Source organism: Desmodus rotundus, chromosome 1 (assembly GCF_022682495.2).
Source record: "Desmodus rotundus isolate HL8 chromosome 1, HLdesRot8A.1, whole genome shotgun sequence".
Lineage (NCBI taxonomy): Eukaryota > Metazoa > Chordata > Mammalia > Chiroptera > Phyllostomidae > Desmodus > Desmodus rotundus.
The window spans coordinates 176,076,392-176,092,259 of NC_071387.1; the positions used below are offsets into that span (position 1 = coordinate 176,076,392).

The window sequence follows — 15,868 nt, forward strand, 5'->3', positions numbered from 1 at the left end:
TACCACATTTCTGTCTCAAGGCTGTGTCTTTGGAGCAGCTTCCGGGAGTAGGGACGGCAAGTGGGAACACATATTCCACACTCAGGGACAGGTGGGGGAGTCTCCAATAGCTCAGGTCCAGCTCAAGGGTCCAAGCAGTGGTCTTGTCTTCTTAATGACCTTCCCCAACCTGTTTTCACTGCCCCTGCCTGCTTCAGCCCTTTAAGCACCTGGTGTCTACTCAGGACTTATTAATGTGGCTTAGAAAGCCATCAAAGGTAGAAGAGAAGTGGGACAATAGTTGCAGAGGTGGCTGGGCAGTAGAGAGTGAGTGTGTGAAGAGAAACCTGGAAGAAAGGCCTGATCAGAAGGGAAAACAAGGAACCATTGTTGGGCAAAATAAAAAGAATATACTGAAGTCACAATATGCTAAGATCAAAACTATAGTGGAAAGAAAAGAGCAAAATCAGAAAATCTGATTTCAGTAGGAAGGGAGATAATAAAATTCACAGCTTGTGCAGTGATGTACTAGAAAGAGCAAAGCGCAAGGAGAGGGAATGCGTATGAGAATAAGACTGAGTTTTCAGGACTTTTAGGAGGGTGGGTGGGAAGCCCAGGAACCTAAAAGATGGAGTGACTATGTAGGAAGAACACCATATGTGAACATTTCATTTATTATAGGGATGGCTGAAGGTGTGGAGGCCTAGATTTATTTGTTTGTTTAATTTATTTAGTTTCCTGTATCTTTAAAAAATGTATGTTATTGACTATGCTATTACAGTTGTCCCAATTTTCCCTGTTTCCCCCTCCTCCTGCCCCCAGTATCCCCATTCCCTCCAGCAATCACCTCAGTTCATATCCATGGGTTGTACATATAAGTTCTTTGGCTTTGCATTTCTTATACTATTCCTATTCTAACCTTCCCCTGTCTAGTTTGCACCTACCATTTATGCTTCTTATTTCCTGCACCTTTTCCCCTATATTCTCCCTTCCTCCTCCCTGCTCATAACCCTCCATGTGATCTCCATTTCTATGATTCTGTTCCTGTTCTGGTTGTTTGCTTAGTTTGTTTTTTAGACTCAGTTGTTGATAGTTGTGAATTTGTTCATTTAATGTTCATTGTTTTGATCTTCTTTTTCTTAAATAACTTCCTTTAACATGTCATGTACTACTGGCTTGGTGATGATGAACTCCTTTAGCTTTACCTTGTCTGGGAAGCACTTTATCTGTCCTTCCATTCTCAGTGATAGCTTTCCTGGGTAGAGTAATCTAGGTTGTAGGTTCTTGCTTTTCACCATTTTGAATACTTCTTTCCAGTAACTTCTTGCCTGAAAAGTTTCTGTTGAAAGATCAGCCAACAATCTTATGGGACCTCCTTTGTAGGTAACGCTCTGCTTTTCTTTTGCTGCTTTTAAGATTCTCTCCTAATCTTTACCCTTTGGCATTTTAATTACAATGTGTCTTCCTGTGGTCCTCTTTGTGTCCAACTTGTTTGGGGCTCTCTGTGCTTCCTGGACTTGTTGTCTATTTCCCTCACCAAACTGGGGAAGTTTTATTTCATTATTTGTTCAAATAAGTTTTCAGTTTCTTGCTCTTCCTCTTCTCCTTTTGGCACCCCTATGATTCGGATGTTGGTACATTTGGAGATGTCCCAGAGGCTCCTTATACTGTCCTCATTTTTTTGAATTGCATTTTCTTCTTGCTGTTCTAGTTGAATGCTTTTTTTCTCTTGTGTTCCAAATCATTGATTTGAATCCCAGCTTCTTCCCCTCTACTGTTTGTTCCTTGTAGATTTTTCTTTATTTCACTTCGTGTAAACTTCAGTGCTTCCTGGGTCTTTTTTATGCTGCTGCTGCACTCAATGAGTCCTTTGAACATCCTGATCACCAGTGTTTTGAACTCTGCATCTGATAGGATGGTTATCTCTGTTTCATTTAGTTCTTTTTCTGGAGTTTTGTTCTTTTCTTTCATTTGGGCCATATTTCTTTGTCTCCTTGTTTTGGCCACCTCCCTGTGTTTGTTTCTGTGTATTAGGTAGAGCTGCTTTGACTCCCTATCTTAGTAGTGTGACCTGTTGTAGAAAAGGCACCTATAAATTATGTGGGGCGGAGCCTTAGGTAATCGCCAGGCAGGGCAACCGCTTCACCGCTTTGTGGTTCTGTGTGGGATGAGGGCTTGGAGAGGGGGACGTGCTGCTGCCTGGCTTCTGGAGGTTTGCCTAGCACTTGTCCTCTTTCTAGTCACTTCGCTTATCGGTAGCAACTGGCACCCTCCCCACTGTTGCCCTGGTGCTGAATCCCAGCGGGATCTGCGTCCATTCCAAGTGAGTGTGGGCCCTTTAAGCAGAGTGTCCTGAAAATCTGACAGTTTCTTTTGCTGTTCCAACCCCCACTGGTTTTTATAGCCAGAAGTTATAGGGATTTCGCTTCCTGGCACTGGAACCCTGGGCTGTGCTGTCTGGCCTGGGGCTAGGATTGCTCACTCCCAAGGTATCCCTCCTGATTTTTATCCACCACAAGTGAATGCGGGGCCGCGCATCCTGCCACCATGCCTTTCTGCGCCACATGGTGGCTTCTGGGTCTCTCCTCCCATCTTTGTGTCTCTGCCTCTCCTGCACATCTGGATGAATGTGACTTCTTTAAATCCTTGGTTGTCGGATTTCCATCCAGCTTGATTTTCTGTTGTTCTTTATTTTGAGGTCTAGTAGTAATTCTTTCTGTGGTTGCGTGAGGAGGCGAAGCTTGTTTACTACGCCTCCATCTTGTAGATTGCTTTTTAAGTAGGAACATATTCTGCAGAATTTTACAACATTTTGACATTAGGCACTATATCTCTCTTTTCCTCTCCCCGTATGATAGGTTTCGTGGAATAAACAGTAAATAATTGCCAAGTGAGGTCAAGTCATATTAAACATAGGGCTCCAAGAAGTGAATTAAGCGTAGTGGGCTCAGTTTGCTATTATTTTTGATCACATGTTTCTCAGTGTAAAAATTCATTAAGTTCACATCATAGGACAACTTGGCAGCAATATCTCCAGTAAGTTTTTATTAAATGAATAAATTCCTTTTTAAAAATTACTTTTTCTTTAGAGTAGGAAGCTTGTAAGTACGTAGTTTTCAAAGCTCTGTTACTAAGGCAGTCCTCTAAATGGAAAAATTCTATTTGTTGTCTTAAATATTTTGGATTCAGTAGCTTTAAAAAAAAAATCAGTTGATTACTAAGTGCCTTTCTCTCTTTTCTCCCAGTGGAATGAAACGGTCGAGCTTTTCCGGGCTAGGATGCCCTTACGGAAACATCGCTGTCGGTTCAAAAGTTACGAACATTGCTTCACGGCGGCCGAAGCTGTGGATTGGCTACATGAGCTGCTGAGGTGCAATCAAAACTTTGGCCCTGAAGTGACCCGTAAACAAACCGTGCAGCTGCTAAAAAAATTCCTGAAGAATCATGTTATTGAAGACATCAAGGGAAAATGGGGTCAGGAAAATTTTGAAGACAATGGTCACCTGTACAGGTAACGACAACCCGTAAACTCTGAAGGGGAGGAGTGTGGAGAGGCTGGGTGCATCTGGTCAGCGTCTGTTGAAACTTCCTAGGTGAAAAAAATTTACCTTGTCCCTTGGAGGGATGCTTCTCCTGTGAATCTGTTGTTATAATAAAACCAATTGCAATATTTCTTGACTCCATAGAGCACCCCATAGCAGTCTTTTGTTGCACTGACTTTTCAGTACGGAAATCTTTTCAAGCATTTTGCACACCTGAGAGGATGGCTGCATAGCCTAGTACTTGTTCCAGGGAATCTGAAAAGGGTTAAGAAACAGTAGCTCTGGGTTGGTCTTTGAGAGCAATGAGATGGCGTGTAAGGGCGCTAGTGGCAGAGTGGGTCTGACCTTTAGGCAGAACTCAGGGCTCATGTGAAGAATTGTACTAGAATTCCCTGATGTCTCAGATTAACTCTGGCAATGTATGCATGCTTTTCCTCAAACATCGTTGCTCATATTTCAGTGCTTTTTTTATGTTTGGACAGCACCAGGTAATCGGAGGGAAATGGATGTCTTTTTGCTCCTACTTCCATGCCCACTGCTTGCTGGGCTGTTATTGCTGGAGGTGGAAGGGACCTACCTAAGATTCAGGGAATGGAAGAGGACTAAAGAGGAATGAAGTCTCATGAGTCCAGAAAAGAGGAATTGTTGAGTTACCTACAGAGAGGCCCACCAAGGTGTTACAAAAGTGAGAGGGATTTTTAAAAAAATGGAGAATATGGACTCAGTACTTGCTTTCTTTTACTCCAGAAAAATAAGGAATTGACTCTTCGTCTATATTCAAATCTAGTCTGCCTCTAGCTCCTAATCTCTTTCATTATAATTTAATGAAGGCAATTTGGGGGCGACTGGGACACCTGGGTTTGAGTAGCGAAAACCTAACTCTTTCCAACCTGAACCATTTGTTTGGCTTCTTTGAGACTAGCTGCTGAGAAAGGTTGCAGAGGAGGAGGGAGTGCCAAGGCCAAGATCAGACATTGCCATACATTTAAGAATCTAATTTCCTCATTGAGTTTCATCAGCAATCTTAAGCATCTAGATATCAATTAGTTGCTTGTCCATTAGGCAGTTATTTCTGGCCTGCTGATCCAACTTCTAATTAGGATCACGTGTGATTTTAGCCTATTCTGAGACCATAGTGCTTATTAGCATCAGGTCGCAGAAACTCTAGCCCTGGCCCCACATGCCATACTTTATTGGGAATTCTTCAGTGATTATTACTCTTGGGACACTAGTTGCTTGTACCTCATCAAGATTTAGCGAGCACACTGCTAAAACATTATCTGGATGAGCAACTTTAATCTGTTCTATTGAGACCTTAAATTGGGTACCTCTCACTGAGTCCCATGAAGCTTTAAGAGCCATCAGATCTGGAAAACAGGGTCATGCTCTAGGAGCCAGCTACCCAGCACTGACTGGAAACATGTTCGCTTCAGTATAAAAACTTCCTCATGTTTCCTCTCTAAAAAACAGAGTGTACACATTAAATTCGTCCATGAAATAATGACCCCCCAGCCCCCAATTTCTCTTACAGAATACTTGTGAGTCATAAAGGGAACAGTATTTTCCCTTTATAAACCTCATACTTGATACAAAAAATTCAAAGCGAGTCATAGATGGAAATGTAAACCTACAACAATTTAATTAAAAAGGAGAAAATCCTTATGCCCTGGGGTTAGGTAAAGAGTTCTTAAACATTATACCAAAAGTGTGATTTACAAAAGAAAAAAACATGATAAACTGGACTTTATCAAAATTAAAGACTTTTGCTCCATAAGATAGTGTACTAATAAGGGGACAAGAGAACAGATGGGGATCGCAAACCACACAAATGACAGCGGGCTGGTATCAAGAATATATAAAGAGCTTTCAAAACCCAACAGTAAGAAAACAAACAACCTAATTAAAAAACGAACAGAACACTTGAACAGACACTTCACCAAAGATAACCAGGTAGCAAATAAGCTTTTGGAAAAATGTTAGTATAGTTAGCATTAGGGAGATGCAAATTAAAATCACAGCAAGATACTGCTACGTATCTATTGGAATGGCTAAAATAAAAATACCGACATTATCAAGATCTAGGGAGGAGGCAGAGTAGTTGGAAATCTAATTTATTGCTGATGGGAAGCCTAGATTGGTAGTTACTTTAGAAAACAGTTTGGCAGGATTTTTTGAAAGTTAAATGTACATGTTTGCTATGACTAAATATTTTTGCTCCTGGGCATTTACCTTAGAAAAATGAAAACTTAATGTTCATATGAACACTTGTACGTTAATATTTATAGCGGCTGTATTACTAATCACCAATAGCTAAAAATAGCCCAGATGTTCTTCAGTGGGTGAGTGGGTAAACATCGTGTATCTATATAATGGGATGCTCCTTAGTGTGGGTTGGGGGCGGGGTGCGGACTGCAGCGGGAGGCTGCGGCTATACAGTGAGAGCAGGGGGGTTTGTTGGTGCATATCGGGGCTGGACTGCCTCCTGACTGTGGTGGCTGTACACGTGTGCTAAAAGTCATAGAACTATACACCAAAAGAAAGAAAGAAAAAGAAAAAATCAGTTTTACTCTCTGCTAATAACATTTTTTTTTAATGCTGGAGATTTAGAAAGTCTCTATTTGTACCTCTAGTGAAAGAAATCTGAATTTACATTGGTTTTAGATAGGTGGCCCTTTAGTAATGTTCAGTGGCCTGGGGAAAATTCTTCATCACTACCCTGTAGATCTGAAGGGAACTGTTTTAGGAACGTGACCTTCAAGTTGATGTACTGCTGGTTCCCTCTGGTGGACATCCTTTGTTTTAGTAGTCAAGCTGAGAATGTGTGCCGGTGGTTTTGTTTTTTTTTTGTTTTTATTTCAGGTCTTAGGCTCTTGGCCTGTAATAGTTGGATAAGTTCCTTAGCCTTCCGAGGCATCATTTTTTTCATCTATAAATGACAGGGGTTGCCCTGGCCAGGCGGTTCAGTTGGTTGGAGCGACGTTCCATACACCAAAAAGTTGTGGGTTCGATTCCAGTCATGGCACATACCTAGGTTGCAGTTTTGATCCCTTGTTGGGGGGCCTACGGGAGACAACTGATAGATATTTCTCCTCCTTTCCTCTTTCTCTAAAATCAATAAACATATCCTCAGATGAGGGTTGGAAAAAAAAGGTAATTTAAAAAAATGACAGGGGTGAAGTAGATCTTTAAAGTCTTTCTAAATTCCAAACTTTTATGGTTCCACATATTGGATACATAATCACATGTTTCTCAGTCCAAAGCAGTGAAGAAGACAAAAAAGAAATGTAACATGATTCTATTCCCCCTTCACTTTGCAGTCTCTTTTGGTAGAGTACACATGTGAGAAAGGGAAGTGGCAGAACCAAGGCAGCACTTCACTAATTAGCCCAAAGGAGCCCGTAACGAATAATAAATTAGCTATTGTGTTTTACCTGTATAGTGTTTTGGTCATTAAAATTTTGTCTATCTGATTTAAGTTTTTCATTTTGTGTATTTTGTGAAGGTACTACTTTCATGTGGTTCACAATTTATAAAGTACAGAAAAGTATCTACAATAAAAAAATACCTGGCCTGTGTGGCTCAGTTGGTTGGAATGTCATTCCGTAAACCAAAGGGTGGTGAGTTTGATTCCCAGTGAAGGCACACGCCTAGGTTGTGGGTTCAGTCCCTGGTCGGTGCGTGATTGAGAGGCATCTGATTGATGTTTCTCTCCCTCTCCCCCTCCCTTTCCCTCTCTCTAAAGCCAATAAGCAGGTCCTCGGGTGAGGATAAAAAAAGAAAACAAGAAGTCTCCCTTCCACCTCTCTTCCCCAGGCACCCAGTTCCCTTCTACAGAGGCACCTAATGCTATTCGTTTCTAACACAGTATCTTAAAAAATGATGAACCTGAAAGTCTTTCCACGGGGCAAGCTCATTCCGGTTGCCACATTTCCCACCGTTTCCCTACATGGTACCAGACTGTACTGTGATTATATTGTTTGTCTGGCCAGTGCAGGGATTGTGTCCGACCTACTTGGTGAAGACTGGAGCGTTTTAAGACCTCATGGAGGGGGAGTGGGAGGACTGCAGCCTGGGTCCTGAGGATGGGGTGGGATCCGAATAGTAAGGGATGGGAAGGGAGATGATATTTTAGGTGACAAGAGTGGTAAGACCAAGGTTCTCAGAGATGTACCTCAGCTTTACTGGGAGAAGGAGGAGGAGACCAGCCTGGATGCAGCGGAAGTTTTAGGTCAGGACGTCATAGGGATACATTTGATGGAGTTTCTTAAATACGTGGCTATGGGGGAGCACAGTCCACTAGGAGTAAGTAGGAGGCTGTTGCACTTGGCTCTGGGCTGAAAATTCTGTGTTGGGCCGTTAAGTCCAGCCAGTTCTGAGTTTGCATTACCACTGACGTCTTTGGATGCGAAAGATGCCAGTGCATGTAGGTGCGTTAAATGACGCATTGAAATAGACTATCCTTGTTACTGAACGAATGTGGTGTTCAGCTGCCTGCTGTTGAACACAGGTGTATTCCGAAGACAAAGGTTGGTGGGGAAGGAAGGAGGTCTTTATTAAAATGTTGCACCATTTGGGGGGATAGACTCCCCAACTCCAGGCACCCCTCTTTTGCAAAACACAAGGAAAAAATTTGTTCCCCAAAATACTGGAACCCAAAACCATGCCCAGAAATCCCGTTCCACCCTTACCTGTCCTTCCGACACAAGGCTGCTAGGCGGACTGCTCTCCAGCTTCAGGTTCCCTGGAGTCTGCAGGCAGGCCCAGCGCCACCATTGCCACACAGTGGCTACTTCCTGTGCAGGGGGTTGGGAGCAGCGGGTCATGTAGGGGCTCTGTCTGTGGTGGATCCCAGAGGAACAGAAGGGGTGAGTCTGTGCCCTCCCTCATTTAAGTCTCTACTCCCCCTGCAAGCTTCTATGCATTCTGGAAGGGTCCAGCTCCCCAGTCAACCCTGTCCTTTTCCCAGGCTAGACTGGCAGGTCAGCACCTCCCCCTGCTGCCATGTTCCAGAAGGGAGTAGGAGGGCTTCTCCTTCTGTAAGTCACCCTCGCTAGCCTTGCGCAAGGCAGGGCCCCCTCTGGCCACATCTCTGCCCGGAAGTCTGTCCTCATGCACCGTGCTAGCAGCAGGGGCTTCACCCCAGCTTCCTCAGGCATTTCCTGTGACCCCTCTCACTCCAGAGTCTGGCCAGATCTACCTGTACCATCCTCACTAAGAAATAGCACTTTCTGCTTACTGATGAACTTCTGTTTTGTAATATTTTTAAAGGCTTTTGGTGATGAATTTTGGTGGTGAATTTTGGTGTAAAAATTTCAAACCCATGACTTATCTTTCTATCCTGGCCCTTCACTTGCGGTCTTAGTTCCCGTGTGTCATGTCCCCTGTCAGGTTTCTGTGTCCTTCCCTTTATATTTATTTGTTAGAGTCTCTTGGTCTTTGCCAACTTGCCCTTGGAAATCCTCTTTTCTTTAATCCTTGCTTAGGTTTCTTTCCTGTGAATTCATGATACCTGGTTATTATCATTAATAGGGAGTAGAGTAGGAAGCCAGAAAAATCAAAGGAGCGTGGCTCCCTGAATGCCCCCATTTTAAATGAAGAGGAGGTGGGTTGGACAGGAGTACTTCTCAAATACCGTTAATCAGGAAACAAAATAATCAAGATCAATCAGTTTTTCTGTTAATCCCAAACCATAACTTTCTGAAGGGAGTGGGAACTTGCCTTGAGATGCAGGTTACATATAAGATCAGATTTACAAAAGTCCTTGAGAGGTCAGGGTATTCCACTCCCTGGATTGGAGGAGTTGATACGTTTGCAAAGTAGAAGCGGGAAAGGCCAGAAAAATGTTTTATGTGAGTATCAGAAAGCATAGTCTATTTAAGCATTTATATGCAACTGATGTCCAGCTAGTGTTTCACCAGTTGCACGGCGAATACTTACGTTCTGGCCTTGTCTTAGAGCTCCGCAGTGTTTTGGGGTCAGTGTTAATCAGATCCTCACATGCTGCTTCTCCCGGTCCTCCTCCCCGCCTGCCTCCCTTTCCTTTCTAGGCATTACGGGGTGCCTACTTATGCCAGCCACAGCGCTAAGCACTTCAGATGCATGACCCCATCTTCAGAGTTAAAGTTTAGAGAGGCAGACAGATACGTTAGAATTCACCGTCACAAGTGCCATCGTGAGAACATGAATTCACTGCTGTTGGAGGACTGGGGAATCAACTCGGCTTGAGTGAGTCAGTGAATATTTTGCTTCCGCAGTGACACTTGGGTGGAGAATGGATGGTCGACAGGTGCCTGCCAGGCAAGGAAGGGAGAGGGGTCGGTCAGGGTAAGGGAACTTGCTTACAAAGGGTGACCTCGAGTGAGGTTGCAGTGTGTGAGAACATCTTGCCTGTCATTATGTGGGGCGTGGTGGGAGATAAGGTTGTGAGACAATTTGCTTTTATCTGTGTCTTTCTCACCTAGTCCAGTGCCTCATTTATTATTGAGAGAGAAGTTCAAAGGTTAGTCAATGGAGAGTTTCCTTTGTACTGGGCAAGAGTTAAGCAATAATCACCCCACCTCTGTTCCCAAGTTACGGTGACTCAGTCTTTTCCCACATCAAGTATAACGCAAGCTCAGTAATGCAGGGGCCATAACAAGCACAGGTTTGGAGTGAGGCAGGCAGGCCTGGGTTTGAATCCCAGCTCCAAGTTACTGCTACCCCATATGGTCTTAGGCAAATTGCTTACACTCTGAACCTCCATGTCCTCATCTACAAAGTAAGGATGCTCACATTTCTGTCTTGAAGGTATCTTTGGTCCAGCTAGCCCAGGTCTCAGCACACTTGTTCTGTGTAGGGCCAGTTTGTGGGTCAGACAACCTCAGTCACAACTGCCTGACTGCTGAGCACATGTAAATAAAGGGTTGGGCATGACTGTGGTTCCAGGATAACTACTTACTAAAGGAAGCAGTGGGAATTGGCCTGCAGTCCACGCTTGCTTACTCCTGCTCTAAACTAAGTCTCTTGAGGGCAAGAACCGGTATTAATTCTTATATTTCTGTTATCCAGTGGTATCAGATATGTGGTAGGCGCTCACATTGTTTGAAGTGATGTGAAGTCATCACACATAGATGAGTGCAAATTACTAGAAGATTCTGTTAGTTCAGGCCCTCCGAGAAAGGAAGGAGATGCCAAGATGGACCTAGGTAATGGATGTGATTTAATGCCAGGGCTCTGCGGCCCCTGGAACCCTGGGGCCCCTGGAAAGGATAAATGGAAAAGGAACAGGAATGGGGGTGAGCCTTCATATTGTGATACAGGTCTGACCTCTGTGCAGTAGAGAGGGAAAGAATCGGATAGGAAGGGCCTCAGCCCACACGGTGCAGTTCTGAGGAAGTCTTGGCCAGGCTGATGGGGAGTCCTTGGGTAGAGGTCACCTGCTGGAAGAGTCCTGTGTATTCTGTTAGGATTGGCTTGGCTTCAGAACCCCCACTGTGCTCATGCATGTTCTGGAAGCTTCCTGGGAGAAGCATGAAAGGTACAGCAGCTAGAGACTGGAGTCTGTTGGGTTCTTGAAGGGAGACGTGGGCTTTGCATCTCCATGGCTGACACAGTCCCTTTCTTGTGCTGCCCAGATCTGCTTCTCCACCCACGTTCACGGGGCTTTCTTCCCGCAGCCACGTCTAGGAGAAGGAAAATACTAGGAAGAATACAGTCCCTTTTGCGGGTCTCATGGCTGCAGCTGGTGTTCATCCTTCCCCTCTCCACTCTCCACTGTAAATTTCCTTACCCTCACCTGTCACCCTGGCAGGCTTTGCCTGGCTTGACTGGTAGTGTGACCCAGAAGTTAATTTCTGAGACTTGGAACTCTTGATAACCATGCACTTACCAGGCTGGTGTTTCTGCACATGTCCGGTCACAGTCACAGTGGGACAAGGAAGTACCAGGAGCTGCCACACATATCCCTGCCTCAGTGGGGTCAGAGCAGCTGGCCCTCTTTCTGCTGGTTGGGATTGGTTACTGCTGCCGAGTTAGTGATTGCTCTTCTTGCCTGCTGCTCCCTGCCACAAGGATTCCAAAGCACCCTGCTACGTTTCCTGGCAAGAGTGCTTGCTCTTTAGGGGGAGGGGCCTCTAGTTGTGGGAGTGGGTCACTGCGGAGGGGGGTGAGTAAGGCTATTCCTGCTTCCACCCCATTGTTACTGGCCAGGTCTTGTATGTATGAGACCTGGCACCACACAGCTTGTCTCCAGTACAACACTGTCTTGATTCAGTAGGTTTATATTAAATCTTGAAATCTGTTAGTGTGTCCTCTAACTTCGTTCTCTTTCAAAATTGTTTTGGCTATTCTAGTGCTTTGGCCTTTTCATATAAGTTTTGGAATCAACTTATTTCTATAAAAATTTCTGTTGAGATTTTGAGTAAAATTGTGTGGAATCTGTATATCAATTTGCAGAGATCTGGCGAATTATCAAAACTGAGTCTTCCAAATCATGAATATGGTACAGCTTTCAATTTATGTAGGGTTTTCATCTCTCAGCAGTGTTTTGTAGCTTTAAGTTCCAGACTCTGCAACAGAAGAAAATGTATAAACTACCTAGGACTTCTAAAAAATGTACGTGATTTACAGGAAGAACTGCCACCATTTAATTTACGATAGCACCAAAACCATGAACTACCTAGATCTAAATCTAACAACATTTCTGCAGAATTTATTTTCTAAATAGTTGCTGTTAATCTACAGTAGGAGTGGCTTTCAGATTGGATCACATCTCTCCCCTCCTTAAAAATATTCATTTGATCCTTTACTCATAATGGAATCTTTATTCACATGGAATAAGGAATGATTTCGGGGCTGGGAGTTCAAAGGCTTCCTTAGTTTGACAACTAATTATTTTTCTTGTCTCTTATTCTTCTTCCCTCCAACACTTGCGTTCCTGATAGACCTTCAGGCAGTATTGTGTAATGTAATGTGGGTTTCTGGGAAATGGCGGTCTCAGGGAGGTCAGCTCCTGCAATAACCGCTGCCTGGCTGGCTTTTCTATACAAAGGTGATAGATTACTTCCGAAGGCAGAGGCAGGCTCAGGCTGGCAAAAGTCGTGTCCCACCCGCGGCCTGCGGACCGCATGCAGCCCAGGATGGCTGTGAATGTGGTCCAAAACAAAGTCATAAATTTACTTAAAGCATTATGAGATTTTTTCTGATTACATGTCACAATGTATTTAATGTGTGGCCCAAGACAACTCTTCTTCCAGTGTTATCCAGAGATACCAAGAGGTTGGACACCCCTGCTAGATGCTGCAAATTTCTGATAACGCCAAAGAAATAATTTCAGTATGTATTATGGAAAGGAGTTTGTCATTGTGTCCTCTGTCATTTATGGGTCAATTTTATTAAAATTATAAACTATGTTTTCCTTATGGTTTAGATGCCCTAGACTATTTTGATTGATTAAATAATGAATTCAAATTTGTTTCAAGTAAATTCATCAAAGAATAGTAGTTCTAGTATAGATTATTTTCTAATTTTTTGTGTGTGCAACCAATATTTGGCAGTTGAGGTGGCAATAGGAGACCTGGGTTGTTTTGTTGGATGACTAGCTGTGGTCAGTACCTTTTCTGGCCTCAGTGTAGAAAGTGGAGTTTGTACTACATCATGTCCAAGGGACTTTTGATTCTGGAATCCATATCATAATGTTAGGATTAAATTTGTAATTTATAAAGCAAAAACAAATGTAGCCCACTAGAGGGAGCTCTGTTCTTTTTAATGTTCTCAAGCAGTTTTATTGAAAAATAGATCTTTCATAGGAAAATGCATAAACGGTAGCTGAACAACTCATATACGAAGGATAAAATGAACATCTGCTGACCCACACTTCGCATCTTTTCCTCTGAGGTCATTAATGTCCTGGTGTCTGTCTTAATTGTGCCCTTGCTTCTCTTTATTGTTTTACCACTTACGCTTGGATCCTCAAACAATGTATTGATTTGTTCCTGAAATATTTTTCTCTTTTGAATTTTATACAAAGGATACCAAAGAGTCTTTATTCTTCTCTCACTTGTTCTTTTATTTCTTACGATTTTTGAGATTGATCCAGTTGGCTGATGTGTTTAATTAGAGTTTGTGGGATTTTCTCATCTGTGTTCTATTGTGTTACATCAATATACCACAGTCTGTCCTCCTGTTAGTGGTGATTGGGGTTGCTTTCAGTATGTTACTGCTTTGCCCCCACGAGCATTTATGGATATGTTTCCTTTTGCACATGTGGAAGTTTCTTTAGGACACCTAGAGTTACCTCGGAGTGGAATGTGTTTAGAGGATATGTACTTGTTCAGCCTTACGCGGTAGTGGCATCTGTTTTCCGTAGTGGGTATGCTAATTTTTATTCCAGTCGTAGAAAGTTTGATATTGACTGGCTTAAATTGTCGCCAGTCTGTTAAGTGTGAAATGCTGTCTCCTTGTGACATTATTTTGATGACTTAATGTGTTGTATTTTGCTCATTGGGTTTTTTTTTTTTTTTGTCAAAAATTTAGAAAAAGCTCATTTAGCAGTTTGCCCTTTCCCCATGTGCCATCAGTTGGGCTAGAGAATTCACTTCCAAGACGGCTTCTTTCTCTGCTCACAAACGTGGTGATTTCTGGCATCTAACAAGCAGGCTTGGACTTCTGTAAGCCAGGCTCTACTTACCAACCAGGGTAACTTCACTGGCTTTAGCATTTAATTTCATTTGTATTTTGGAATTGTTTGGAAATAATTGCCTTGGTAACTTAAATACCGAAAATTTAAGCTGTCTTTCAGTTTATTTATCTTTAACTTGATTTAATGATTTGCAGACCTCATTTTTTTTTCTTACTGACTCAAAACTGACCTTTCAAATAAAGCGTGGTTATTGGATGTTCTTTTCAGAGAAGATGAAACTCAGCTTCTCTCCATCAGTCACCTTTTTTCAAGTCTATGGTGACTGCTTTTAAAATGTTTCTTCATACTAATCTTTATTTGTGATTCTCCTAATTCACCTTGATGAAACTTTTCTTTATAAACTATAAATATTTAAAAATTCATTACTTCTGCATTTGCCTTAGGAATAAGATCTTTATAATTAATTTGAGTTATCTTTTTCTATGGATGTCATGGACAAAATTTTAAGCCTTTATTTTGGCCTAACTACATAAAAAGTCAAAATAAAAAGCTAATTGTCAACATTAAGAACTAGAGTTCTTCCATTGTTTTATCAATGAAATGCAATGTAGTTTATTGTTTTCTAACAAGCTAACATAAAAAGGTCCTCCAAGGAAAATATGTATTAATTACCTTTCTCTTGTTCTTTATCAGGTATGGTCTGGATCAGTTTAAAGAGAGTTAGATTGTGTTTAGGCTTGCATGTGTTACTGTTCAGGAGTGATACTTTTGATACCTAGGAGTGTTAGGAACTGAGGGCTATTGAAAGGCAGAATAAGGACGTTGGATAGCTTTCTACCTCCTTTCAGATGGATTTCTAGACAGAAGCTTCAATCTCAATATGAAGTGTTGGATATTCCAGGGAAGGAGGATTAATCTTTATTAGAAGTAGTTATAAAAATGACTATTAGGCCAAATGAATTTTGTTCTAATATATGCTTCCTTAGCGGGTATTACTGAAGATTTATCTATCAATAATTTGTATTTGCATACTTATCTACACATTTCAGCTGCAGTTATGAGGCAGCCAAGATTTTGAGCTAAGTGAAAGAAATGGCTTACCCAAGCATCCCATTGAGAACATATTTAGTCATGAAATTCAAATGATAACAGGACAAGTTTTATTTATTTAAAACTGTGTTATGCTAGGTGGCATGCATGTCCCTCTGTCTACCTGCAGCAGGCAGTCAGCCCCTCCTGCTGTCCCATTGAGAGGGACAGCCCCAAGCCTGGCCTCCTGCTCCCCCCAGAGGGATTCAGGGATCCCCAGAACCCAGGAGGAGGAGGAGGAGGAGGCAGCGGCATTGAGGTGAGGAGGAAGGGCACATCCAGGGAGCGCTGCCAGGTGTCTGGCCTCAGCCCTCAGTGGGTTCCACCGGACCTGTGATCACTGAGGGGGCCCCTGCACCTCTTCCCAGTCCCTCTCCTAATCCCACCTCTGTCCCTGCCGCCTACCACGATGGCTCGGAAGAGAATCCACAAGGAATTTAATGATGACCTAGCACGGGATCCCCCGCCCCGGCTCAGCACAGTGTTCTGCAGGTCCTGTTGGAGATAGGTTCCTTCCTCAAGGTGCAATCATGGGGACAAAGGACAGTGTCTGTCGGGGTGGAGTATTTTTCTCATCAATTCATTTACCAGTAGATTACCCCTTCAATCTACTGAAGCCTGCATTTACAACAAGAATTTA

General features: G+C 42.8%; 1 protein-coding gene across 3 annotated transcripts in view; it reads left to right on the forward strand.

Moving 5' to 3' along the window:
- Positions 1–15,868, forward strand: part of DEPDC1B (DEP domain containing 1B) — a 63,792-nt gene that overhangs the window by 9,265 nt on the left and 38,659 nt on the right. For all 3 annotated transcript variants that reach the window (XM_024578497.3, XM_045186294.2, XM_045186293.2), the window contains exon 2: positions 3,225–3,490. In XM_024578497.3, the coding sequence (XP_024434265.2) occupies positions 3,225–3,490 (266 nt within the window). The remainder of the gene's footprint in view (positions 1–3,224; positions 3,491–15,868) is intronic.